Source organism: Pteropus alecto, unplaced genomic scaffold (genome assembly GCF_000325575.1).
Source record: "Pteropus alecto unplaced genomic scaffold, ASM32557v1 scaffold7, whole genome shotgun sequence".
NCBI classification, from domain to species: domain Eukaryota; kingdom Metazoa; phylum Chordata; class Mammalia; order Chiroptera; family Pteropodidae; genus Pteropus; species Pteropus alecto.
Genome location: NW_006494614.1, coordinates 37,074,780 through 37,102,254, shown reverse-complemented (window position 1 = coordinate 37,102,254; position 27,475 = coordinate 37,074,780). Strand labels below are relative to the sequence as shown.

Here is a 27,475-nt window from a genome sequence, read left to right as displayed (position 1 = left end):
CACACACACACACACACACACACACACATTATAACATAGGTAGTAAAACTATAAAAGAAAGCCAAGAGCTAATTATCTTAAAAGTCAAAATAATGCAGAGGAGGAGAGGGTGATTAGAAGAAGACGTTCAAGAGGCTTTTAGAATGCTGGTGATATTCTATTTCTTAATCTGAGCAGTGTTTAAATAAGAGTTAACACATAACTATTAGTAATAATAGTATATATACAAGCTTTACATATTATCTGCAGGTTGGGAAATTCTTGAGTTATTAAAAGAAAAAGCACACTGCATAATCATATACACACAGAGTCATCTTTTTTTGTTTTATATATCTATACATTTATCTATCTATAAATACAGTCAAAGGATATATATGAAATTTTTATCAGCAGTTATCTTTGATTGGTGGTTTTATACTTTCTTTTTCTTTAAATGTTTTCCTGTAATATACATTGCTTTGCAATAAGGAAAAATTGGATTAAAAAATAACTACTCAGGAATAGAAAATAGGGTTTCTAGAGAGAAGAGAGGCTGGTAGAAGGATGTGTGTCAACCTTGGAATGGAAAATGAATAGCTTTGTAGAAAGTGAGACATAGATATTCAATGAGAAGGAAATACTTGGAAAGCAGCAGTGCTGAAAAGGACTCCAGGGTGAGTATGGACAGCAAATTAGATAGAAGCTTGCAGTGTTATGTGCCAGGAATGAGAGCCAGTGTTATTTATAGCTACAAAAGCACAGGCACCATGGCACAAAACAAGGACAAGCAGCCTCTTTTTATATATATTTGGAAAATCTGACTATAAGGCAACAATTTTATAGCAAACTACTTTTAGCTTAAACTAGGTACATGGAAGAAAATAGCCACCATGACCTAAAAATCATTATGGTGATATGGAATTCTCCAATAAGATTATTTCTCATTCTAGTTTCATAAAGGGCATGGCCTCTATTAATGGCAGCCCCAAGTTTTACCAAGGGTGATGGTAAAAATGTGGATATTTGGAAATTTTTCTTTAGAATTTTTCTCAAAAAAGATATCTCACAATAGCCATGAAAGATAAAAAAAAATAAGTCTGCATTCCCTTAAGGATTCAACTTATGGGAGAAAGCAAAGTATAGAAATCATAAAAGTAGGAGAAATGAATCCTGACACAAAACTGGACTTTAATAGAATATACAATGTACAATGTCCAAAGGGCATTGTGAACTTAAGATGTCCAAAATGGCAAGCAGAATATGGCAGCAAATGTCTAGGTATCAGCTGATAATCAGTCAGGTATAAAGCATATTGCTCCTAGATCCACTGATGGCCAGGAGTTGGATTGGTGGAGAGTGGGATCCAGTGCCCTGGAAGAAAGTTGATTGGTGAGAGTTAGGCAGCAACATAAGGCAAGTGGATGGACCTCAAGGCAGGACTTCAAGTTCAGCAAGATATTAGGGTGCTATATCATATCTCGCAAGAGATAAAGAGGCTGGCAGGATATAGATATCCCTCAGATAGTATAAATAATGAGAGACTACTTACATAGGTATGGGCCAAGCCATTAAAAACTTAGATATCCCTCAGATAGTATAAATAATGAGAGACTTACATAGGTATGGGCCAAACCATTAAAAACAAAACAAAACAAGGAATATTGAGGTATGCAGAGACTATCAAGAACAGGATGCTGTTACCACTTTTAAGTATAAAAGAATAAAGGGATGAAATAGCATTACCAGGGTCCAGTAAGAACTGCAGTGGTGACCTGTCAGAGGGTAAAGTTGTTGCCAGAGAAATAATGTCAAAATAGAAAGGAAAACAGCATGATAAAAAGACCTTGACCTCTTTCTCCTTCTCTCCTACTATTTGCTGGTGATGCTCCTTTATTGGCAAGTCCAGCCCAAAGCCAGAGGACAAGGGAGTTTGGGTGATGCAGGCCGTAAACATCAACCTTCTAGTGCAAAGGTCAGGGAAGAGAAGGGTAGAGAAGAAAATCTGTTGGTGATGATGGGGAGTGCAAACAGTACTCTGCACATGCAAGCCAAGGCAAAAAAGACCGGTTATGCATAGTGGGCCAATATGCCAGAGCTGTCCTTCATTCAGTCAGCCCCAAAATAATTTAAAAATACTTCCTGTAATGTATTTGCCCCATTATTAGTGTGCTTAGGCTACAAAGACAGTAAGTTATTTTTTTCTCATGAATGTTTTGCAGCCCTGCGTGGAAGAGAAGATAGCATGTAACAAGGGTGAGAGAAAAAGAAAATCAGTCATTCTCAGGTTTGGAAGTAAGTTAAAAAAAATGCTACAGAGCAAGGGACATTTAAGCCTTGCAAATCAGAACAAGAGGGAGATAGAAGGGAATTTGTGGAGAAGGAACATCACGAGACATAAACAGCCTTGTGTATTTGGATGTGTAGCAGTTTGGTTTTGGTCAGAGCAAAAAATGTGAGAGAGATTGGAATTAGAACCTATATAGAGACTATTGGTCTTCTTGGATGAACCTCACTCCCTTGGCCAGACTGATATAGAAATACAGCAGGGCTGGGCTGAGTAAGTAGATGGCACATTGGTAGTAATGTTTGGGTAGGGTGTGAGGATACAGGATCGTTCAGATGGTGTTCCACTGCTTTAGGGTTTTCATCTCTTAGAATAAGATCAAGAAGAATTAGCAGGATGGGCAAGGGGATAAACAGACTGGAATAAATAACATAACCCAAAATAAAAATATAGAAAACTCACAGGGGGAATAAAAGGAGGACCCTCAAACCCTTGGAAATCATAAAAAGATTGTCACTCTCTGGGGATTAAACTCACTCGATCAGTAAATAATCAAAAGAGAAAGAATGTCTTCTAGTCCTAACAGAAAACACTGTCTACTTAGTTCATTTACTAACAGTCAATGGTGCTGATTCATCTCAGAGAGAAAGTTTATCAACCAAAAGAGGTGGCTTACATGGAATGGTAGGGTCCAATAATGTGGGCATCTGTGCTGTGTTCACAGAACTTTCCAGAGAAGAATTTTCCTGAATCTGGGAAGCATGGGTGGGCATTTTGGTAGCATTCTTGAAGGAGAACAAGAAAATCCATCAGACATCACTGTATTATAATTTATGCTCATCAGCCTTCAAGTAATAATTGTATATATCTTGAGAGAAGGAAGCCTGGTTAAAGAATATATGTAAACCACTTTTTGAAAAGGTTACCAGAACAGAGATTCTGGCTAATATATTATCTCTTGCCAACTTCATCAATGAGCTTCTTTCATTGCGAATCTAGTTTTACCACTATGCCTTTACAATACCATTTCCCGACCTATAAGACAGACATTCTAACCCTGGAATACGGTAAATTCTACCCTTTGGAGTCTCTTGGCAGTCTCGCTCAGTTTCCTGCCAACCATACAATCTCATTGCCTGTATCCCTTTAGATTTTCTGCATCTCAAAAATATGTTGACTTGTCTACAGAGAAACTTAAGGTCTTAAATACAAATCACACCTTTAAAAACATTTTGATAAAATGACTACAGGAAGTATGTGGATATAACAGTCACCCAGGATGTAAAATCAACTTAATTCATCTCAAGTTTAGTTTCTACCTTCTATTATATTATGAAGGAGGCACTATAGAATGGTAGAGGACTAGCAGTAAGCAAACATTTTTTTAATCCACAGGAATTTTTCCTCAAACTAAATCTTTATGAAAACCGTCATGTAAAAAAAAAAACTGTCATGGTCAGAAGCAGGAAAGAATAGCCAGTGGATCTGCTGGCTCGATTCTTTCCAAGGCCCATGGTACCGCAGCACATCCTGAGGAGCCTCCTGGGGCTCAATCTGAGAACAGCTAACAGAGTCAAGGAACCTGGGAGGAAAAATCAAGTAATACAGGTTTCAATCTTGGCTCCACAATAGGCTTGAGAATAGGTCTGGTGACTTTATTTCATTATTTAATAGAAACAGCTGCTCTTGGCAAATAAGGAAGACATTTTCATGATAAATCAGTCATGGGAATACTTGTCAGTTGCATGAAGCACCAAACAAAAGATTCGAAGTTTGGACTAAACTCTCATATTTGAAAATCCAAATTTTCTTCATTACATAATCATTTTCTTTGACTTTGTTTAAAAGCCATTGCTCTAAAAATTTTAAAAGAACACATACAATTTCATATACAGATTTAAATACATTTCTTAAAAGATAATCTTTATATTATTGCTTTATATTGCTGTGCGTTAGTGAAATTACAAGTCATTTATTTAAGAAATAATTATTGAGCATTTATTATTTGTAAAACATGTGCCAACACAGTTAAATATATGAAGTTGCCTCGATACTTGACCATGATAGAGGACAGGAAAGCCAGAGTGATAGAATTATAGACTGAATTTGTCAATCTATTGTTAAGTATTATGATGACTCCTCATGTTCATCATAGTCTCACCTCAAATTGACAAGTTAGGTGACTTTCATTATTTGTGTGATCTTGATTGGTTTTTACTTGAGGAAATGACGCATGTAACCTGTTTCTTCCCCCTCACTATTTTTTTTCTCAATAGTAGTTTAACCTAATCTTATCCCCAGTTCTTTCTGATAAAATTAGGTCCTTTCCTTCATTATTTGGTTTGTATCATTGACTTTTACGGTTGAACTCTATGCTTTTTATTATGTCATCTCAAATACTATTAGTATATATTCTTAACTAATACTTTAATGATTTATATTATTAACTATAATATTTAGTTTAGGATGTTCCATTTAAAATAGAAACAATCACTGGAAATATCACTGACCAGGATATATTCTTATTCCCATTTAGGCCAAGTCAGCGTGGAAAAGTAATAGGAATAAAAGCAGCTCCTTCTTTATATTAAATTCAGTTCAAGGTTATTTCTCTAAGGGTACATAATAATATCTGTAAGCCAAAGCTTGAGTAATAGAGATTTGCCTTGGTCTGCATGAAGTCACTGCTCGATTATTACAAAAGAAATCGACAACTATGACACACAGATACTTGGTACAAACAGTACATAAACCACAGAGTTCCAGGAAGGTGGGCGAGAATCAGTGCACAGCGATTCTTCAGTTCCTGGAAGCTTAAGATTGACCTCCATGACCATCAAATCAATGTAGGATTTATCTCATTTTCTCTGCTAACTTTTTTTGTTGTTGTTAGCTATCTGGGTATGAAAATACTAACTTGAAAAAGAATTGGATTTAAGAAATAAGTGTCCAGTTTTTAAGTGATTTTTATCTGGAAAAGACTTTGTTTTTCCTCAAAAAATTGATGGCATAAGCCTTAACTCTTTTTCATCCTTCAATTTGTAAGAGTTCGGATTGCAGCATTTGCCTTGATGGAGCACTGCAGAAAATACCATTTTGGTAGGCAACTGTAGTTATCCTGCATTGGTAATATTTCTTCTTGGAATTTTCTGACATGAGAGTCAGGTCAGTTACAATTAATGAGAGTAGTTAAGGTTGCTTGTGATAGACATGTATCTGAGGAAGGCTGAGATGTCCAAGATGGAAAAGTATAGTACCTGATATATTCATAGTTCTACCGTGTGCTGGACAAAATGATGTCTCTCTCATTTTCCTATCTGCTTATATATTCAAGGCTCATTTACAATCTGATTCAGGAGGCAGTACATATTCAAGGGCAGTATATATTAGGCAGCATATGACTTATTTATAAATCTTTCCATTTTAAAAGTCTAAGCTAGCATATCAGCTACTCTTGAGGAAAAAAAAAAATCACCAAAATGGGTACATATGCTTCTCACTCTGAGTAAAATTGTGTTATGCAACAGTTCTCTTCCTCATTTCTAAACTCCAACTACCACTGGAGGAAGCGCATTAGCGGTAAAAAGTATAATAGATGGAAGTGGATTCCAAAGAAAATGCAGAATCTTAAGGAGTCAAGATATAACTACTAATGTTGGACAGTGCTATACAGTAAAAAGTACATACTTTTCAATGTTACCTCAAATGCTTGGCATAAAATTCAACTTTTTACTTATTATGCCAAGATCTGTTCCCTTCCCACCTCCTTCAAAGTCTACAAAAACCAGTTGGTGAGACAATGTCTTAACTAATTAAAAACGTGTCTCAGAAGGTCCATTTCACATCTACGATAGAAGAACGGATCAATATACGGAAATTAAAACTAAAGAATAACAACAAAAAAAGGGACATTAAGATATCGAAGATAAAAATAACCAAAAATTTAGACTTTTCTTGCTCTAAGAACTTTAACAGTCACAAAGCCATCAATAAGTCAATAATCGCAAAATGCCTGCCATGCATGCTTTGGACTAGACAATAGAAAAATGCGAAGTTTGGCCACTAATGAGCCAAAATTCTAAATGAAGTGACATATAGCTTAAGTGTCAAATAAACGATTCACCTATTGAAGAGTAAAGGTGGAAGAAATATTAAGGAACACTCAGTCCAACTTCCTTATCTTATGAAAGAGAAAACCCAGGAAGAAGAAATGACCTAACAGATAAAAGGAAGGGACTGGATTGCACTCCAAGTCTTCTGACTCCAATCTCTAAGTACAGGGATTTTCACATCATTGGCCAACCTTTTCCCAGAGGAAATAACTCTTTATCACCCAAAGCAGGGTAACTGCAATGACTGTAGCTAAGCAACAGATCCACTTGAACATTCTTAATGCCATAATAAGGTCCTTTCTCTTCCAGCAATGGGGTTATTTGAGGAAGGCTATCAACGAGTTTAATGACTCTAAGTGAAACAGGCCCTATGGAAAAATCAATTTATGGAGAAAGATTTCCAATACTATAATATAATCATTAAAGAACTTTAGCCAACCAACAAGTCTTAAAGGGCCCATTATGTGCTAACATTGTTCTAGTTAATGTCTGGGGAAAACAGAAGTCACCTGTTTTCCAAGGTATGCCCAAGGACACAAGGACATACCTTATGTCCTTGACAGCCTTGCTCTTTCTTAAATCCAGATACTGCCTCCAGCAGAACCAGGAGGAAGAGCTACCTATGTTTCTGACGAGTTCTTCCCATCAGTAAATCTCCAGCTATCAGCATGATCTGCTTAAGATATTGGTCCAAAGAAGATTCTAGAGAGCACTTTTTCTAAAAACTCTGACTGTGGCTCACATTAGAAAATACATCTTACATCATGATCTATTACACACTTATATATATTAAACTGAAACAAAAAGTATGACACGATAATATTGTACTATGTGCAACACCTTCTGATACCTCCTATTCCTCTCTATTCTCTTTTCTTTAAGTGAAATACAAATGTAGATCATAATACATTCAACTGATTTAATGACTGTCTAATAGAGCATAACTCATTTGAGAAACACTAAGAGACTATTTATTCATTAATTCCACATATATTTATTGAGTGCCTATCCTAGGCAAGTACTATTTGAAGTATTGGAAAACATTTTTCTTGGAGCCACCATATAAGAAGTCTGACTACCTGGAGAACAACATGCCGAAGAGGCCACATTTAAATGCTAAGTTCAACAGTTCCAGCTGAGATGGTCTTTCAGAAAGACCTAGACGTGGTACCAGCCATATGTGCAAAGAAGTCACCTTGGAAGTGGTTGATTTAGCCCCAGCTATTCCAGCTCTCTGACATTCAAGTCATTCCCGGCTATTTAAATCATCTTAGCTGAGGCTCTAGACATAGAGGTGGAAAGAACTGACCTCATTGTGACCTTTCCAAATTACTGACCGACAGAATCTATGAACATAATAAAATGGTTGTTATTTGACACTACTAAGTTTCACGATGTTTGTTTTACAGAAATAGATAACCAGAACAGACTCCAATTTAAAACAATTTTCTGACTCCACAATGAAGCATAATATTTTGACCCTATAATTTTTTTACTATGATGATGGGAGAGAGAAGGATCCTCATTGCTTTATTGTTTGGCTTAGTTTATGTGGAAGAGACAGTTGATACTCAAAATAATCCATTTGCTCCCAAACCTTCTCTACAAGCCCTTGCAGGTAGCTGATGGCTATCTGTCCACTTCTGGCTAGTAGAATATAATTAGAGTTAACTATATCGCTTTGAATACAGTTAGAAGTAGGTGTGACTTCTCTAACTGTTCTCTCTTTTGGACTAGGAGCGCAAACTCTGAGAAGACAGTTATGAGATGGAGGTATCCTGGATCCTTGATTTTCTGAAAAGCATTGCCAAAGAGAGCTTCCTGACCCACACCAAGCTGCAATACGAATAAGAATTAAATCTTTGTTGTGTTAAGCTAAGTAAATTTAAGGCATTATTATTTGTTATAGCAGACCTTAACTAGTATAATTTTCATGATCTGTCATTATAGTCATTCTGCATACACTATAAACACTCTCATTTGGGGGCAGGGGGAATTTTTTAAATTAAATTCATTTCAATGTCTATTCAACTCCTCCTCCAAGCAGCTATATTATATGACTGGGCAGGGAGCGGGTGGGACTCAGCAACCATGCTGACTGATTCCTTTTTTAATTCATGTACACAAACTTCAAGTGGACCCTATTGTTTCCTACTTATTCTCCTAAATTTCTTCTTTAATTAATTCTCCAGTTTTCAAAAGTGACTCTTTCAAACTCCCCTCACTTTCTTCAAATCAACACCTCCTTCCCAAAATTTATTCTCAGCTGATGACTTGCTTCATATTTTACTGACAAAGTTGAAGCCACAGAAAATAATTTCCACATGTTCCCACCCCCACATGTACCAATCTATCTAGATCTGTCCATATATTATGCCTTCCCTTTTCTCAAATGTAAACGAGCCGTTTATGCTCTTATACAAAGCCAACGACTCTACTTGAGCTCTGAATACAGTCCCATCTCTCCTACTCAGTGATATTGCTTCTGCAATTCCCTCCTCTCGATTTCCTCCTCTCTCTGTTTTACTGCGAAGCTTTCTTTCTTTACTGCACATTGCCATCATCATATAATCATTATTATTTCCCTTTATTACAAAACTCCTGAAAAAATTATCTTCATTCACTGTTTTTACTTCCTCCAAGCTCCATTGAACCTCTTTAAATTACTCTCATCTCTCTTCTAAAGCGGATATTGTCAAAGTCACCAATGACCTTCAAATTGTTAAATAAAATGACCAATTCTCACTTTTCATGGGACACAATATCTTAGCAGCTTCTGGAACAATTGATCCTTTGCTCCTTCATGAAACATCTTCTTTACTTGACTGCTGGGACAATATTCTTTTTTGGTTTACTGCTATCTCACTGCCTGATCGTTCTTAGTGTCATTTCCTAAATCATCCTCATCTTTCCAAACTCTAAGCATTGAATGGTCCCAATCTCATATTTCAGACTGTCTCTATTTTCTGTGTGCATTTATCTTTCTAGTTGATCCTTTCAAATTCCATGTCTTTGATTATTAGCTATGCCATGGTGAATCCAAAATTTATATTTTCAGCTCCAACTTAAAGATTTTACTACTGAACCTCACTTACATAACTGTCTTATATAGCCAGCCCCATATTTTTCCACTTAGATGCTTAATAAGTATCTCTAACTTGGTAGATACAAAACTAAACTCTTGATATTTTTTCCCCACAACTTATTCCTCCCACAATCTTCCTATGACAGTAAGTGACAACTGCTTTCTATTAGTTATTCAGTCCTCAAAGTTTGGGGTCACACTTGACTCTTCTTTTCCTTACAAACTGTAAGCAGTCCTTCAGCAAATCCTGTCAATTCTATTTTCAAAAATATATTCTGAGTTTAATTCCTTTTTCTACTGTCACTGCTCTCATGATATTTCAAGCCATGATTATATCCCATGAAGATTTTTGCGATTACCTCTTACATAGTCTCCCTATAACCATTCTTACACTATTGTGGCCAAACTTCCAAACTGTAGCCAAAGATAGTACAATAAGTAGCTACAAAAATGTTTTAAAACATAATTCAGATCACATTCTCCTGTCTCAAAGTGCTTCAGTATTAAGTTCTTGGTGCCCTACATGACCTGGCTTTACAGTACCTCCCTAATACCATCCCATAATACTAAGATAGGTGCCCACTCTGCTCTGAAAACACTTCCTTTCTTGCTCTTCCTTAACTTCACCAAACAAGGTCTATTTCAAAGCCTTTGCATATACAGTTCTCTTTGTGAAGGATGCTCTTTTCTCATGTTGCCACATGGCTTAATCTTCACTTCATCCATTTCTCTGCTTCAATTTTATTTTTTTTTAGAAAAGCTTTTCTTTGACTACTTATACTATTTATCCTTTTTTCTGCTTTACTTTTATATTTTATATCATTTATCAATAATATAACATAGTTTATATTTATTTGCTTATTGTCTGATGCTTCCCTTTTGCAGGCTTAGAATGTAAGATCCATGTAGGCAACAATTAGATCAGTTCTGTTCAATATCTTTTATTCTATAACCCAAAATACCTGAAATACAGTAGCAGCTCATAAATTTTAATAAATTAATAAATAAATGAACGTGAAGCTCAGTTTTATTTGATGAATGAAAGTCTCATATCTGGAAACTCTGGGTTCATGTAGAAAACAAACAAACAAAAAAACAAGTCATCTGCATGTGTCCACTAGCATTAAGCTGACTGACTAAAGTAAGACTCCAGGAATATAAAACAAACTCAGGATGGACAGCAAAAATAACCATAAACCAAGGCTACTAACATCCCTGGCAAGTATCCACAGATCAACAACTAACAGTGAGAGCCAGCTTGGCATCCGTGTGCAATATTAGCCCACACTTCTCCTTCCAGAAAGAGGAGACACATCCACATAAAGCAAATGAAGTAAAAAAAAAAAAAAAAATGCTGACAAAGGGTTATAAATTAAATTAGTGGCATTGGTTTGTGCTTGTATAGAGAAAGAACATTAAGTAAAAAATGGGGTCATTTTAGAAGACCCCATGGTTTTAAAAAATTGTTATAAGTCTGGATTTCTCTTTCTGGTATTTCTTCTAAAGAAAATACATAAACGTGTAATCATTTTCTTTTCTAAACCTAAATCTATAACATACAATTTGACAAACATAAATTTACCTATGGAGACACCAGGAAAAAATATAAAAATTAGTACAGGCTTAAAAAATGCAAGATATAGAGGGATAGTATAGTATACATGACTCTGAAATGACATTGGGGATGTTTAGTGGATGAATGGTCATAAAAAAGAATAAGCAAGTGCAGTATAGAAGGAAGTTAGGTGGTCAAAAATAAGATGACTGAAGAGCAGAACACCATGAGCAACACATCCGGCTTGAAGGATAAGTTCTAACGAGGAGGAATGGTTTGAATCTTGGAGCACAATAGAGAGGATATTCACTACCTCAAAGAAATCTTTATTGGGAGATAGGAATAGAAAAAGAGGTTCACAAAAGAGTTGGGCTTCTTTTCCTTATACCCAACTAACTTTGGATTATGCAGCTGTGTAAACTGTAATTCATCGATGGACTAGTTTCAAACAATACTGTGTGTATAACCTGAAGATATATATCTGCCAAACTAAACTTATTGTCAGCATCACATTCCACCTCACCACCTTCATCAAAATGTGCTTTCTGTGTCTCACAGCTTTGTGTGTCAGGCTCTGAATACATGTACACATACACACGCACTAGAAGTCAACAAAAGAGAATGAAGATTAGAGGTTTGAGGATAATAAATACCTTAAATGTATCATTTCTTTGTAAAGAAATGATACAATTCTAACTTCAATTGAAAAATGAAATGAATAATATTGTGGGATATTTAAAATTTAAGACAGAAAAGTCCAAATCCTTCATTTAATATGTGAAGAATGAGGACAAAGGGACAAAAAAACTACACATAACTTACCCAATAAAATATCTAAAGTTAGTGGAAAAGCTGGGATAAAAACCCAGATGTCCTAGCCTTGCGGAGTATTCTTTTCATTTCATTAGTTCTCATCTTGCTATCTTTATTGCCACAATAACTTTACAAACAAACAAAACACAACAAAACAAACTCTTCCTTCTCTTAAATAAGTTTATATTTATAGGTCTATTTTTGTAATGTTTCAGATAGCAGAAAACTTCCTTTTAGAATATTTTAAGGACTAGAATTGCAGGAATACTAAAGAGTATTCACTGGGCTTCCTAGAGTCTGCACCTACACTGTCCAGGGGTGATTTAGGATGTTAAAGATCATTGAGAGAGGAGAAAAATGTAAAAAGTGTGTGCTACAGGGTCTAGACTTTTCCCTCATTGTGGCTTTCAGGGTTATTATTTCTTTAAGGAACGAAAATAACACTCTGATTTTGTAAGGCCTATGCCTCAGTATCACTAGAGACAAGTTTTCTCCTTATCTGTATAGAATATAAAATTCTGTGTGTTATAAACTTTTCCTGATACAGCTTTCCATTTCCTAATTAGATTGCCATCAGTTTTAGAAAAAGCCCTAGTAGGCCGTAAAGTAATTTGTCAGTCTTGAATGAGTCATGTTTCATTTGTAGTCTTGCTTTATGATTCTTATGAATATTACTATTTCGAGTCAAAAGACTGAGCCCCTCCCCAAAATAACAAGTATAAATGGTTCAAATCTAGACTCATTCTCATCACCAGTGAAAAATTTTTTCATATGGTACTTTGAGAAAAAGAAAAACACTTTTTGTTAACGAGATGAACATGCATTTAAAGATGATTCGCAAATCTTGGAAGACTTTCAACTTCCTGAAGCCAAGCGCTGTTTCTTATTCATCATTGAATCTACTGTACTTACCGAGCACCAGATTAACCACTAAAACTTGATTATACTTATTGAGTGTATTAGCTTTAGGTATATTCTATTACATTCAAAAAACAATTCTTTGAAGATGGTTCACTTATTACTCTCATTATATGAGAGAGGAAACTGAGGCTTACTGAGATGAACTAACTTAACAGGGCCACAATGAAGTTGGATTTCCAGATAAAGAAGTTTAATGTCAGTACCTACAATATGAATACACTTTGCAGTGTTCTTGAAAACGTTTGTTAAGGTGAAAACAAAAAGGGTCCAGACCACCTAGAAGACTTTCTGACCACGTTCCTATGTCTTTTTCATTTAATAATAAATATGTAATTTAGAGCTGATTTTAACCTGGGGAGCAAAAAAGCAATTACTTTATAGCTAAAGCTCTCTTGTTCATGTCAGTTCACCACGTAGAGGCCATTTTTACAGCTCTTCTTCCAAATCGCTACATGTAGGGAATTATATCACAGCTGACAAGAACTCTTTTGCAGTGCCGTGGTTATCACCATTATCATCTCTTTTCTGATATGCTCCATCAGTTTTGTTGCTGAGCCATCAATCACTTTTCCAAGACTTGATCTTCTCTTTTGCAAGAACACACGTGTGTGCGTGCATGCACACACACACACCTTTTTCTAGACAATTTATGTATATCTGGGAGAAAACTTACAAGAACGGATGTCTTGACTGAGGGTGCTCAGATGTTCATTAATTTTTTTCAACAGAGATGAAAAAAATAGAAGACACATTTTTAAGTAGCAGCAGGAAAGTTTTAGTTTATATAGAGGTGGGGAAATGGAATATATTCTCTGCAAAAACTTTGTAATGAATTAATCAAGTTTAATTAAAAAGTTCTTTGAGATTAGAACATATCGGTGATTCTCAGAATTTTCCCATCATGATATTTGCTCTTTATCACCAACAACTTGAGAATTCACATAAATGTAAACCATAAAGTTTTGTTTGAAAATTTTGAAGGTTTTGGATCTCCTTAAATCTGTACCCCATAATCCTTGACCTATAATTTTTAAAGAAGATGAGTAGAGAATTACGATATTGTACAATTTTAAAATATTTTGAAAGCATTAAATTTCCCAACATAAATGAGAAAATGGCTTGGTCAGCCCATAATTTCCTGAAAGGTCCAATAAGGTGAAACAGACACTACCCAAGTAAAATTTTACATAATCACATGGACACACCAATGCAAAATTAAAACAGATTTCCACCTGAGAATTCAAGAAATGTACTACCTTGCCCCGTACCGGTAAGAATCCGATTACCACAAGGATGGATAGTTACCCATGGCGAAGAACGGGATTCCCAGCAGGGTGGAGTTGTACTTCCCATCAGTGATGAAGAAGATCCCTGCTGCGGTGACGATGGAGATGCACACTGTGAGCACCCCCAGGAGGCCCAGGAAGGGCTTGCTGCGCAAACAGTCCTTCATGGAGCTGGAGAGAGTGGCTGTGGTCAAGATCAGCACGAGGCTCACCAGGACCTTGCTCCTGGCCAGGATGCTGGTCTTATGAAAGTCTCTCCAGAGGCTAAAGGATGCTAAAGAGTAGAGATGGAGGTCCTGGTGCTCCTCCTGGAGCTTCCTTACAAGCTTACAGAACTCATTCTCCCACTTCTCCCCTATTAGGTCCTGGGTGGCAGAGCCATAGGTCTGGAGGTAGTAGGTGATTTGAATGGCTCTGGCTGACTTGACCCGCTGGTCCTTGCTGTTTGGCACTTCCACTACCCCGCCCAGTTGGTGTCCGATAAAACTGTTCCTCCCATCCTTGAAAACAGAAAAAGAGGAGATTTAGGTTACCAGAGAGATGCACATTCTAAAGAACGGATTCTTACTCTATGTAGGAAGAAGCACAAAAGGAGGCAAAGATAGGCTTTAGCAATTGTGAAACTAATGTAGGTGGAGTGACATGTTAGGATTTTATATTGAACTTTTTAGAGCCACATGGAATACCATGCAAGATGATCAGGATTAGAAAAGATGCAAAAAGTATTATGAAGCTACACAAGTCTTGCCACATGCATAGGAAATGTACATATATATTATTTTGATCTCATCCATACTCTCATTCCCACTATTTTTTTCTGTAACAATCTATTATAACTCCTTTATGCAGGATCAAGTTTATGATTCAGTTTTAGCTCAAAGTAAAGCATGGCATGAGTTAACAACATTTTAAAAGTTAAAATAAGTCAGAAGTCAACATTTCATGTAATAAATGTATGCTAAACTTTCTAGGATTAACACACATATCTCCTACACACATATCTATACCAACACACACACACACACACACACACACACACACACACACACACTGCAAGCATCCATACTCATTCTTTCTATATTCTAGGGTACAACCATGTGTCACAAAGTAAGTAGAAGAAAAATACTGTTTTTTTTTACAATTAATCTTATAGTGTTGAAATGTTTTTTAAATACAATGTGAGCACCTATCCATTTACTACAATTTCCTTCCAGATACTTGCCTCAGTCATAGATTAACATTTTTACCACAGAAGATGGTGGACAAACTCCCCCCCCGCCCCGCCCATATAAAACTAATAAGATTTCAGGTGGGTTGTCAAAAGTCATCTCAATTTCAGAGTTTCACATAAGGTAGAGTAGGCTACTTTTAAGAGAAGCAATCCCTCCTCTTTAAGGCACACATGAGAAGAACATTGAGTTGCCAAAACAGGTTCAGAGTAGTAACTCTCAACCAGCGCACCTTACCACTTAGAAGAAAGCCATTGCCAAATTTTAATCAATTTGGACATTTTCTTTTTGCCACACTGTCATTTACTCCAATGGCAATAATAGTCAGATGGAATATTGAATCCAATAGCAGGTTGCAAGATGGTAACATTGAAAATGTGCTTCAGGTACTGAGACACAGGCACAAAGGTAATTTTATGCCATAAATAGATTGTGTGTTTAATAGATCAGGCAGGACATTCATCTCCTGAGGATGTAAAGGATTAGAGTCAGAGCAGAAAACAATTCTTTCTAGGAGGTAGCATGTAAGGGAAACAACCCTAACAGCGTGATAACTATGCTTGTTTTCACAGAACTGTGAAGTTTTATATACTCAAGTAGGCATGTGTAACAATTATTGTGGACTTGTTTAGTCTAGAAACCTACATTTGAGGTACTTTTTTGTATTTGTATTCTTAACGAGCACTAAAAGCAACCCTAAAACTTGAGAGTGGGTGTCAAACACAAAATGTAGAGAAATTTACAGAGAGTACAAATGCTGTTAGTAGGATCATCAAGAATTGAGAGAAAACAATTTCAAAGTCACTTCAGATGCTCATTTTTTTCCCTACTTAGTCAATAAAAACAAATTCTACTTAACGCAACCTGACAAACTATAAACGAATAATATATTTCTAACTAAGAACTTGATTTGAGGGTTTTTTTCCCCTTGGCTTAGTGTATCTCCCACTTCCAAGTCATCTTTTTTTTTTTTTCCTTATAAATATCAAACTAAAATTCCAGCTGTAGATTCCCAAAGCTCTCTCTCAACGAAGCCTGACTGGATTCTCCAATGAGCTGCAAGTGAAAAGATAAGAAAGCTTTGAAGAAAAAGTAAGAGTCCTCCCCTGACACTGAGAGGTTGTGGAATATAATAATTTCTACTCTTTCAGTCCAGGACATATTACTCCTCAATTAAGCTTGTTTATTTTTGTTTTTAGCTTGGTATAATTTTTAGCTCCACTCTTATTTCTCATTCTTGAAATATTGTCTGTAATGTTGACTTGTGCTTTTGATTATTTGAAAGAGAGAGTGTTTTAAAAGCTATATTTATTCACTTAAGACTGTGAATTTCCATCTGCCTTTACTCATTTCCATAATCAAAAAGATTTTGCAGGAATCTTCAGCAGCAAAGATTTATGCATCCCTCAGGCCTCATTTGGGGATTATAGTGGATCAAAGAAGGTGCTGATAATGTGTCTGGACAAAAGTCAAAATTTTAAAGAAAGTGAAATATAGACTTTTAAAAAACTGATCTTAATTGGCTTTGGCTAACTGCTCATTCCCTTTTGAGTGTCTAATTTTCATTTTTTACAAAAATTACTTCATAAAATGTATCCTTTCATTCCATTATATTAAAAGCAATACAACTAATAGAATGAGTTTCTCTCTCTTAATCTGCTTTTCTCCATGTACCAGAAGAAAGTAAACAGTATTTGGATGTTCAAATGGAAATCTCTATTGAATGGTCCATGTCTGGGACAAGCTATTGGCTCAATCATCCTACTCAGTACACTTCTGAGAAATACATTTTTATACATTATTTTCAAGGGAAAGTTCCACCATTTTGTAAGGGGCGGTAAAAGAGTTCTTTAGTTTACCAAACTAACCAATTCATAAGTGCTTCTATGTAGGAGAAACAAAGAAAGAATTTAAGATATATTGTAATTGTCCTCTGGACTTGTAAGACGTTAGATGGGATTAACGTAGAGAGTAGTTAATCAGGAGTCATGTGATCTGGGTTGCTGAGTGCATCTCACACTAATTGGATAAGAAAACCTTGTCTGGTTCATCTCCCCTTCTATCTTTCAGTTTTCTCATCTATAAAATGAGCATATATGAGTATACGAGTAAATATTTTTGTGATATTGAAGACATTTTTCAACTCTATTATTCTATGAAAATACCATCTATAAAGCTACTCTGAAGAGATAAATGTCCAAATGATATCATTATAACTAACAGAGCCATTAATTGATTAATTTTACATCTGGACAAAATGTTACCAATCACTGAGTAGAACTGTTTTATTTAATAGATGAACAAACCTAAAGGCTTAAAGAAGGCAAACCTGCCAGTCAAAGGGATGAATCCAGGGTTCCAACTCAGTTATTCTCATTCCAAATCCAGTACTTTCCTGAATCTTAGGGGGTGATTTCAGAGAAGCCACACTGGCTTCTGTTCCCCACTAAATGCTCTTTATTATTAAAGCTATTTCACATGAAGAGTCCCCTTTTCCAATATTTTCCTCCCCTCTAAACCAATTCCTTTTCATTTAACACATACGTTGATTCAGCTTCCTCCTTTCCCAATAAAACCTCCTACACAAATTCTGAAATTCCTTTAAATGCAGAAATCACTTTTATGTCTCAATGAAGATAAATCTTGAAAATATAACAAGATGGTAACATAGTACTTTCAATGCTCTCCTGTATTAGTGTTTCACTGACCCGAACTGTCATCATTAACATGAGATGAATTGAAGTCCCTAACTCATCTTTTGTCTACTTTTGCTCTTCCTCAATGTGTTCTCCACATTAAAGCCTGAACATATTTGCACAATTCCAGATGAGATTACACCATTTCTGTACTTAAAACCTTTTACTGGCTTCCATTTACACTAAGAATAAAATAAGAACCCCTTACCAGGCCTGCAAGGCTCTGCCATGGCCCATTGCTGGTTGAGCCCTCAGACCTTGTCTCCTCACAAACTCTGCTCCAGCTTTTCTGGCCTTTCTTCCTACTCCTTGAAAATACTAAGTTAATTTTCTCTTTAGGGCCTTTGCACCTGCCATCCCCTTTGCCTGGAATTTCCCCTAGTCTTCTTAGGGCCAGGGCTACTCCCTCATGGAGATCTTAGCTTTGAAGAGAACATTTGAACCACACGGTCTACACTAGATACCTCTTCCCAGAAACACTCTAACACATAGCCTCACTTCCTACTAACGATTTCTATCCAAAGTGATCTTTATTTAATCATTTAATAGTTCCTTTTTTGTCTCTTCCATTAGAGTGTGTGCTCATTGAGAGCTGGCACCTTTCCTAATTGCTCACTGATAATTTCCATGTGCTTAGAACAAAGCCTGATATATTATAAACACCTTATAATATTTAACTCGCTGAATTCACCTTGAGGTATATACAGCTAATCATACATTATTTTTCAGAGACTACTTTGCTAAGAACAGGAACAGTAAGCGACAGCTCAAAGTAGCTGAGGATGGTAGGACCTCAGATGAAGAGAGATATATAGAAATTAGAGGTCGATATAGAAGAAAACAAACTTGATGCCTTTTTTTTTCAATCCGATAAGTCTAATGTAACATTTCCCCCAAGTACTTTTCCTCTTCTATTTCCACTGCACACCAAACATGTGCAGTAAGCTGGCCAACCAACAGGGGGATGTAGTGAGTACTTAGAAAAAAGATTTGTGTGCATACAGCTGAGGCAAAGAACAACACAAGATGTTCAAAGAACTGAAGGAAGTTACCCTGCAAAGATGAGATTTGAGGCTAGAGAAGAAAGCAGGACCTCTTCTTTAAGGGCCACAAAAGCCTTATTAAGGAGTTGGACTTAATTGTCCTGTCATAGGAAACCACTGGTGAGTTGTAAGCAGAGGAATAACTGATTTACTTTGTAGCACTCACTCTCACTGCCCTGTGGATCATGATTTGGAGTGACTCTCAAGGAAAGAGCTCATTTAAGAAGTCCATGCAGTATTTCTGGTTCTTGATGCAGCATTAAAAAAATGTCAGCTGTCAGTTTCTGGTAGGTAAATTGTCCCAAGGTGAATCAATGGAATTATAGGTCATGATGCTATCTCACAGCCATGAAACATCTCAACAAATTATCTCTCCAGGAGCAGTAATCGTGGGGAAAAAAATCTTGGGTTCTTCAGGTCTCATTTAGTTTACAGTTATTGCTTTGAAGCTCTTACAATTACTCCCACCTAAACCACACCTTTAGAGTGGAAAAGGAAATTAAACTCTCAAAGATTAGATCAAAGAATAAATTCTTAAAGAGATACTAGAGGAAAGAGATTTTAATGTCATAAACAATTGTGCAGGAAATAATTACTTCGTGGTGCCTTGTAATTATAGGGGAGTAAATGTCATATCTGCTCAATTTACTTGCTAGGTTGACATCAGATATTTTCTATGACTGCAAGATAATTTGGAAATACAGTTTCTGTCTAAGACAATTGTAATTCAGATTTCATTGATTCTTGATGAGGTAGACCCTACAAGGATGTTAGAAACTTAGATGGTCAGTTGTCTTTAATTATTGAAAATACTATCTTCCTATGTATGATAGATAGTGATATTTTTAAAGGAATGGTAAGGTATTTTTGTTGTTGTTGTTGTTTGTTTGATTGTTTGTTTAAACAAGATTTCCCTCATATTTATTTCATTAGTTGATCTTCTTAGTATCAAGTATACACACAAACCAGGATTAAATAAAATCGTCAATTATCTTGAATTTCCTCTCCAGGCTTCATGTTTAGTTGAAACTAGCAAATATTGAGAAAGCAAGTTCCTACAATACATTTAGTTTAAAAGAAAAAATCAAAATGAAGGCTTTAAAACATTAAAATATCCTAATAAAGCATAAATTAAATTTCTTATGCATATTACTAAGGTGGGAAAGTGCAGTCACGTATTTTTTGTTTTTTGTTTTCTAAGAAGAAGGGTAAAAAATAAGGTTTCTGTGTCGTTGAAATGAAATAAGAACTTTAACAAAGCATGCCAGCATATAAACTAAGACTTGGTTGGAAATTTTTAACACATGTGGCAGACTTGGTTCTGAGACGGAAGAACATTATTTGCATTATCCTAGGCAACTCTCCCACTCTATGACAAAGTGCTACATTAGAGAGCCTCAAGTCACCAACGAGGACAGATAGGCTGAAAGGGAACAGAGTTTGCCATCCCAAAATATGCCTCTTTGGGATATTGATTATTTGAAGTCCAGAAAACTCTGGAAGAGCTTTTAAGCTTCCCTTTAACTGCCTAAAAGAATTTAAGATAGAAAGCCTGTTCTGGGAAGGAGCTGGCACCAGCAGCACAGATAGTTTATACTATAGTTTAATCCGAACTAGTTGTAATAGACAGGGAGGAACCTAGCAAGGCCCTTTGACCAAAGTCCTCTCTGTGTCACATTGTATCTAGATATCACAACAAACATTTGTTTACTAAACATTAACTCTTTCATCCACCTTTGAATTGCTTTATTTTCCTTTGAAGTTCCAATCCCCTATATCTTTCTCCTTAGTCCAGAATGATACACACACACACAGCAGGTTCTCCAATAACATCTTTTCATTCAATGTTATTTCATTATAACATTGATAGGGAAAAAAATTGATCCCCTGCTGGCACCACTGTCTATGTGGAGTCTGCATGTTCTCTCCATGTCTGTATGGGTTTTGTCCAGGGACCTGGGTTTCCTCCCACATTCCAAAGATGTGCACTTGAGGTAAATGGCATGTCTACATTGTCCCTAAGTGTGGGTGAGTGTGAGTGCACCTGCTTTGGAAGGGTTCCTATCCAGGTTGGGTGGCCTGCTGGTGCCCTGAGCTCTGGCCACTGTGACCCTAAACTGAGTGGGAAAATCATTTTCTTATTTTTATTAACTTTTCTTAAATGTATGCATAGCTCACATTTAATTCCATGTTTAATATTAGAAGTGTTTTTGGGTCTTTATTTAGAAGTTTAGTGATGTTTTTCTAACCCGAAATATGCCATGGAAACTTAACTTTTGTTTATATCAATTAGCCGGTGATAAAATTGGTTTTATTATATGTCATTTCATTTAGGTTTCCAAGAGCCTATCAAGTGAGGACTTAATGTACCTCATTTTGCCTTACTGTCTTTAGAATTGTTTGTGCTTATGTGAATTCCCCATGTGTATATATTAAATTTGGTTTTCTCCTCTTAATCTGCCTTATGTCATTTTAATTATTAAACCAGCAATAAGAACCGTGAGGGGAAGGGGGGAATTTTTTCTTCCCTTCAAAGCCAAGTGAGAAGAAGTAATGCGAATAAGGTTATATGGCTCCTAAGTGACACTGGCAATCACTTGATTCCTGTTTCTGATTCCAGTGCTCATGCTCTTAACACCACTGCACATATGTTTGAATAATTTATAGATATACTTGAAAGAAAGGAAGTACAACATAGCAGTTATGTACACAGACTCAAGAGTTCAGCTGTCTCACTTAGAGTCCCAGCATCAACACTGACAAGCTATGGAAGTCTCTTACGCTCCCTGGACATGAGTTTTATTATTGGTTAAAATCAGAATCATAAGGCATTGTGAGGATCAAGTGTGTTAATAAATGTAAAACACTTAGAATAGTATTTAGACAGGGTTGGGTATTATTCCTATTAAAATATGCCATAAACTTAGTTGAATCATACTCTTTATTCACTTAGTCATCTAAGATTATTTCAGCAAACGTTTGTAATAGGGCTGCAAGTTCCAATTCTGTTATGTGACATGCTGCTTGATTTCTCTGAATGCCGACTCCCTCATCTCCAAAATAAAAGTTTTTCATTTATATTATCTTTAAGGGTTTTATTAGCTCTGTATTTAATGATTCACCTGTGGTAAAGTCATTAGACACCGTAAAGTAAGCTAGAGAAGTCCTCCATGGTGGAGGGAGCGGGTGGGAATAAGAAGAAAGGAGAAACAGACGGCCCATGTTCATTTCCTTAGAAACAGGAGGCTTTTTATCTTCTTTTACTCTGGACCCAGTAGCTTTTCTCCCCTTTCTTTGAGAATTCAAATGGAAAAAGATCAAGAATTTGCCCCATTTAACCTAGATGTAAGTCATCTCTCAGTAGCCCAAGTGAATGAATTTTTTTCTTCGACAGTAAAATTTATTTTATCTTCGGATCTCTATTTCATGAGTATCCTCTCTACTGTTTTGGTTTACTTATCACAAAATAGGATAAATATTTGTAATTTATCTTTTACTTATGCAAAATCATTACACAAATTTATAAACAATGTGCGGAAATAGAGTTAACATCTACATTAAATGTTAGGCATATGACACTGAATTTTTGTTTCTCTGTAACTCGTAACTGTGACCCTATCTCAAAAATTGCCATATTACTATTACTATTGTGTGTCAGTCTTTCACAAAAGGATCACAATGACCATTCATGGGCAAGTATTATATATCAAAGGACATTTATCTCTGATGCTATTCTACAGAAAGGAAAGACACACACATCACTCTTGTGGGAGCATTTGAGGAATACCAAAAGCCCCTAAGCAGAGTGCTCCCTTCAGGAGAGAGACTGAAAGTGCCCCCAGGATAGACTTTCTTTTGGGGTAAGAAACTCTCTCTAGTTAAGACTAATTTACAACCACATGCTATATAAGAAGAGTGACACCAGGGCCATTAGCACCTCTAAGTGGAAAAGCAGATCAGACTGACAACCTGCAGAGGCAAACCTCAGAACAGAGTTCGAAACATCCTCCCAGAAATGGGAAAGTTAAGGCAGATCAAAAGCATAGATACTGCAGGTACCTATGTGGGGCACTAGTGTGGTGAATTCATAGAGTGCCCTAGGACATGACACACAGGTGAAAACAAGCAAGAAGAGCAGTCGTTCATTCACTCAAGAAATATTCAGTGAGCACATGCTTTGTGTCTCTGTATCAGCCATCTATTAAGGCTAGAGTGGTGAACAGCTACAATTCTTATCTTAAAAAAGTCTCTGGCTCTGGGGCGGAGTGAGAGATGGGGTAAAATAAGTAAGCGGGCAGGCAATGAAAATATATATGTATAAACCCCATGGTACTGGTTAACACAAGATGTTAAGGGAGCACTAAGTAGGGATTGAGTAGCCTAGCGGGGACAAAAAAGGCTTTCCAGAGAAGATGGCATCTTAGCTGAGACCTGAAGCACAAACAACAATTATCCAGATGAAGATGGGGAATTTGGTTGGTGGTCATGTGGAGAAATGGTCTTCCAAGCACAGGAAACAGCATGTGCAAAGGCCTAGAAAGAAGAGTAAGCATGTTGTGTTCTGGGGACTTTGAGAATGACTGAAATATACAATGGAGGCTAAGAAGGGTAATGCAGAGATGCACACTGGTGGTTGGCATAGAGATTTGCATATTCAAAAGCTCTCTTCGATTGCAGTGTGAAAAATGAACTTTAGGCATGTCTTTGGGATGGAGATGGGCACTGGAGAGGAGGCATGGAATAATTTTTTGCCTTCTTATTGCTTTGTCTAAGCCAAGACCTACCTAATTGATTATATGAGCATTAAAAAAAGATTTTTCAGATCTTAGGGAATGCATGCTATTTTGAAAATCCATTTTCCCCACACCTAGGCCTTTTTTCTAAAGTAGCACTTCTTTTGGAGTGCTGAGGAATTCTTGGAGAAAAGCTTACTTTCTGAAGGTGCAGGGGTTGTTGAAAGTGATCTACCGATTCTAGCGATTCCCATAAATTCAATAAATTAAAACAATATCTGTGCTGCGTGCCTAGGAAGGTAATTAGACTATGTGTAGAAAACAAGATAAGGACAAATAAATGGAAGATAAAGTCTCTTCCTTGGAAGAATTTACACTTTTGTTATTGAAACAAAGCACATAAATAAAATGGGAAAAAATAATGCAGCATAGAGCATTACAACATAGAAGATATTGCTGAAGAATCAAGATAATTGCTGAGGGCCTCGAAATTATTTATATACGGCATGATCTCAATCATGTAAAAATAAATATGCACATATAAATATTCAAAGGAAGTCATCAAAATTTTAACATTGACTCTTATTTGGTATAAAATTATGGGTTATGTCTGCTTTCTTGGTTAGTTAGGCTATTTGATATTATATTTAAAAAATCTTACTGACTCATCAACAAAAACGATAAAAACAAGGGTGTTAAGGGAATTGAGTAAAGAATAGATAGGTATGGAGAGATAAATCAGGTACACCTTCTAATCAGATTTCACTTAGGCAGTGGAAGAGGACTCCCTTATTTCCAGACTTAAATTCTAAGCAATCTGCCTTGTAGCATCTAGGTCAGTTTGAGATATGACACTTCATTCTTCTTCATGAAGGACTGTGGTTTTGTCCATTAAGACATAACGAATAATAATATTCTACTTAAAGTTATAGGTAAGTAACGCAGATTCCTGAGTGCTAGAGTAAGTTCAAGTGCTAACACACTCTGGTGCTGATCTGATCTTGTACTTGGCTAAATGGTGTTTTCTTTTCAAAGAAAAGATTATGAGGACCTTGGTGGCTCAGTATCACTTTTCTTGTATTGAACTTGAGTTCCAAACTGGCTCTCATGAGATTCTTTTTAACTTTCATCTTTACACCATCCCATGTACTTTTTTTCTTTAATTTATAAACAAAGGCCAAATTATTTGACCAACCAAATGAATTTTTTATTTGCTACACATGTAGCACCACATTAAGCAAAAGTTGGTTTATTTCTTTCTTGAATTATCCACATAATTGTAATCACAGAATTCTACATTATGAGGTTGATTAAAACTTCCAGGAAATATGCCATTAATTTATGCAGTTTGGAGATAGTGTTACCATTTATGAACTCCATTTTTCTAATTTCTATTTTGCTTTGTTTTCCAAGATTGTATCAAATTTGTATTCCAAAGGGCCTCTTCTGATAATGAATACATGTTGCCTTTTACCACTGTTACTTGTTTTATCAATCCAACTAGACTTGTTGAAGATGGGAAATGAGGATTGTATCTTTTTTGAGCTAATGGAAACAATTTGGGGCACAAATCTCAAGGAAGTAGAGAGGAATGTGAAAACAATGTGAAAGAATGTGGAAACAACAGTGTAGCTTTCATTTGCAGTTGTATGAAGTCAGCGGTGTCTTAATCTTTTGATAAAACAAAAGCGACACCCTTGTATCCCTACCGAAGATGAATCAGATCTTAACATCTTATTGTCTTATATGAACATTCTCCTTATCTCTTCCTGGCTTCACCTCTTCTCTCTCCTACTCTTCTGACCTGGTTGTTTCTTGTGCTCTCTCTCTTTTTTGTCCCTCTCTCTTTCTTCTCCCTCCCTTCTGACCTTACTCCCCATTTTCCTCCTCTTTCCCCTCCCATGCCTGTCCTTCCTTTATTTGAAAGGCAACTACCTCAAAGCCACAGTGAGGGATAATTATTGAACTATGTCCGTAAAATGTTAGATAAAGAATACAAGGCTTGCTTAAGTCCATTTTATCTTCACTAAATTACCTTTTTTTTTAATCCCTAAAAAGACAGACATTCTTTGAAAGTATCATGTGTGATATACATTCTAATGAGATTCCTGCAATTGTTCTTTACTACAACCAAGATATTCTACCTCGAAGATATTAAAATAATAGAAAGCCTTTAGATAAAGCTACAAAAATAACTACTCTCCTATCTTGCAGCTCCATGTGGGAGTTAAATATTACTTCTCTCAGCACAGGAGATGAGGGGTATAAAGGCTCACCTTTGCAAGTGTATTAACATTTTCTGGGTTGATGTGACATATTTTAGACAAGTGCATGGGCTAATCTTTGTATTAAACTATACATTCTTGTGTGTCTAACAAAAGAACATCTATATGCTTTTGGGAGGTAAAATTTTAAAAATTAATAAAACTTTTAAGATATACCCAAATGAAAAATTAACTCAAAAGCAAAGTATCTGTTGTTTTACTCGATAATTTAACTTACTATAAAAGATTATCCAAAAATCTTTAAAGATTTAGAAAATAATTTTGTCTTTAGTACTTGAGAGGGGAAAAAAAAGCCTGTTTGTCTTTGTTCAAAGTTAATATGTAAGTCGTTTTTATTTAAAGCTAATATAAAGCTAACTTAATATTAAAGCTAATATTAAGTTATATACAATAACCATGGACTTTACTAAGGCAGGTAATATTTCATGTTATTTTATTATTTAAATAAGAACAACTCATAGAACACTTATATACATGTAGTCTTAGTTTATACCTATGTGAGGTTTTTTAATGAATAATATTTATGAATTAAAATCTTTTATTTGATCACCTAGCCCCATTTTTAGTTTGGAACATGTGATAATCTTAATAAATTAGGTATTAGTAAGTTACAGTGGGTAAAAGTATACTTGATGAATCATCCCAAAAGGTTTTGGCAATTGATATAGATTTTTATGCCATTAGAAAAAATATTAAGGTAGGCAGTCTCGTTATAATAAAAGTAATCATCACTGTGAATTTACTATTCAAAATTAGGCCAATTTTCAGTGGGCCAACCCACATTCTAGCCTTTGGGAATTTAATTGCATCTACTATATAAATATGATTGTTGCTTCTTCCAGCCACACATAAATATCCCTCTTAGCTGTGTCAGTTCTGAAATCACCTAACCTTATTTCATGGAGTTTAGAGACAAAGCTTCTAATCAAATTGCACTCCTGTTTTAGACTGGTTTCAATTTACTTCTGAATATTTCAAAATAGTGCCAAGTTTCAGCAGCCAATTTCTCATAATTTGACAGTTGATATATTTTTTTCAACAAATTACTACCTTTCTTTTCAAAGGACAAAACTCTAGCATAGAGAATTCTCCCAAACTTGTTCTTAAGAAGTGTTAAGAAACGAACTGACTATGGCCATGCCACCCTGAACAAGCCCAATCCTGTCTGATCTCGGAAGCTAAGCAGGGTCGGGCCTGGTTAGTACTTGGACGGGAGACCACTTAGGAAGACCAGGGGCTGTAGGCGTAAAAAATAAAAAATAAAAAATATAGCATTGTAAGCTGACAAGGTCCTTGCAATCTGTGAGATCAACCAAGGGTTGCCTCACTTAAGAAAATAAATAAAAATAAATAAAGTTTAAACAAAAAAAGCTAATACTGTTGTGACTTTGGTTTGTAGCTGCACTGTTTGTTTTTTGACTTAAGAGACTAATGTAGTAAAAAGAATTATTAGT

At 35.9% G+C, this 27,475-nt stretch overlaps 1 protein-coding gene and 1 pseudogene across 1 annotated transcript in view; one reads left to right on the top strand and one right to left on the bottom strand.

The window, feature by feature from the left end:
• PTCHD4 (patched domain containing 4) overlaps positions 1-27,475 on the bottom strand; it is a 174,831-nt gene that overhangs the window by 105,200 nt on the left and 42,156 nt on the right. The window contains 1 exon segment of the mRNA XM_006926468.2: positions 14,055-14,535. Coding sequence (XP_006926530.1) covers positions 14,055-14,535 — 481 coding nt within the window.
• Positions 27,149-27,267, top strand: LOC112474779 (annotated as a pseudogene).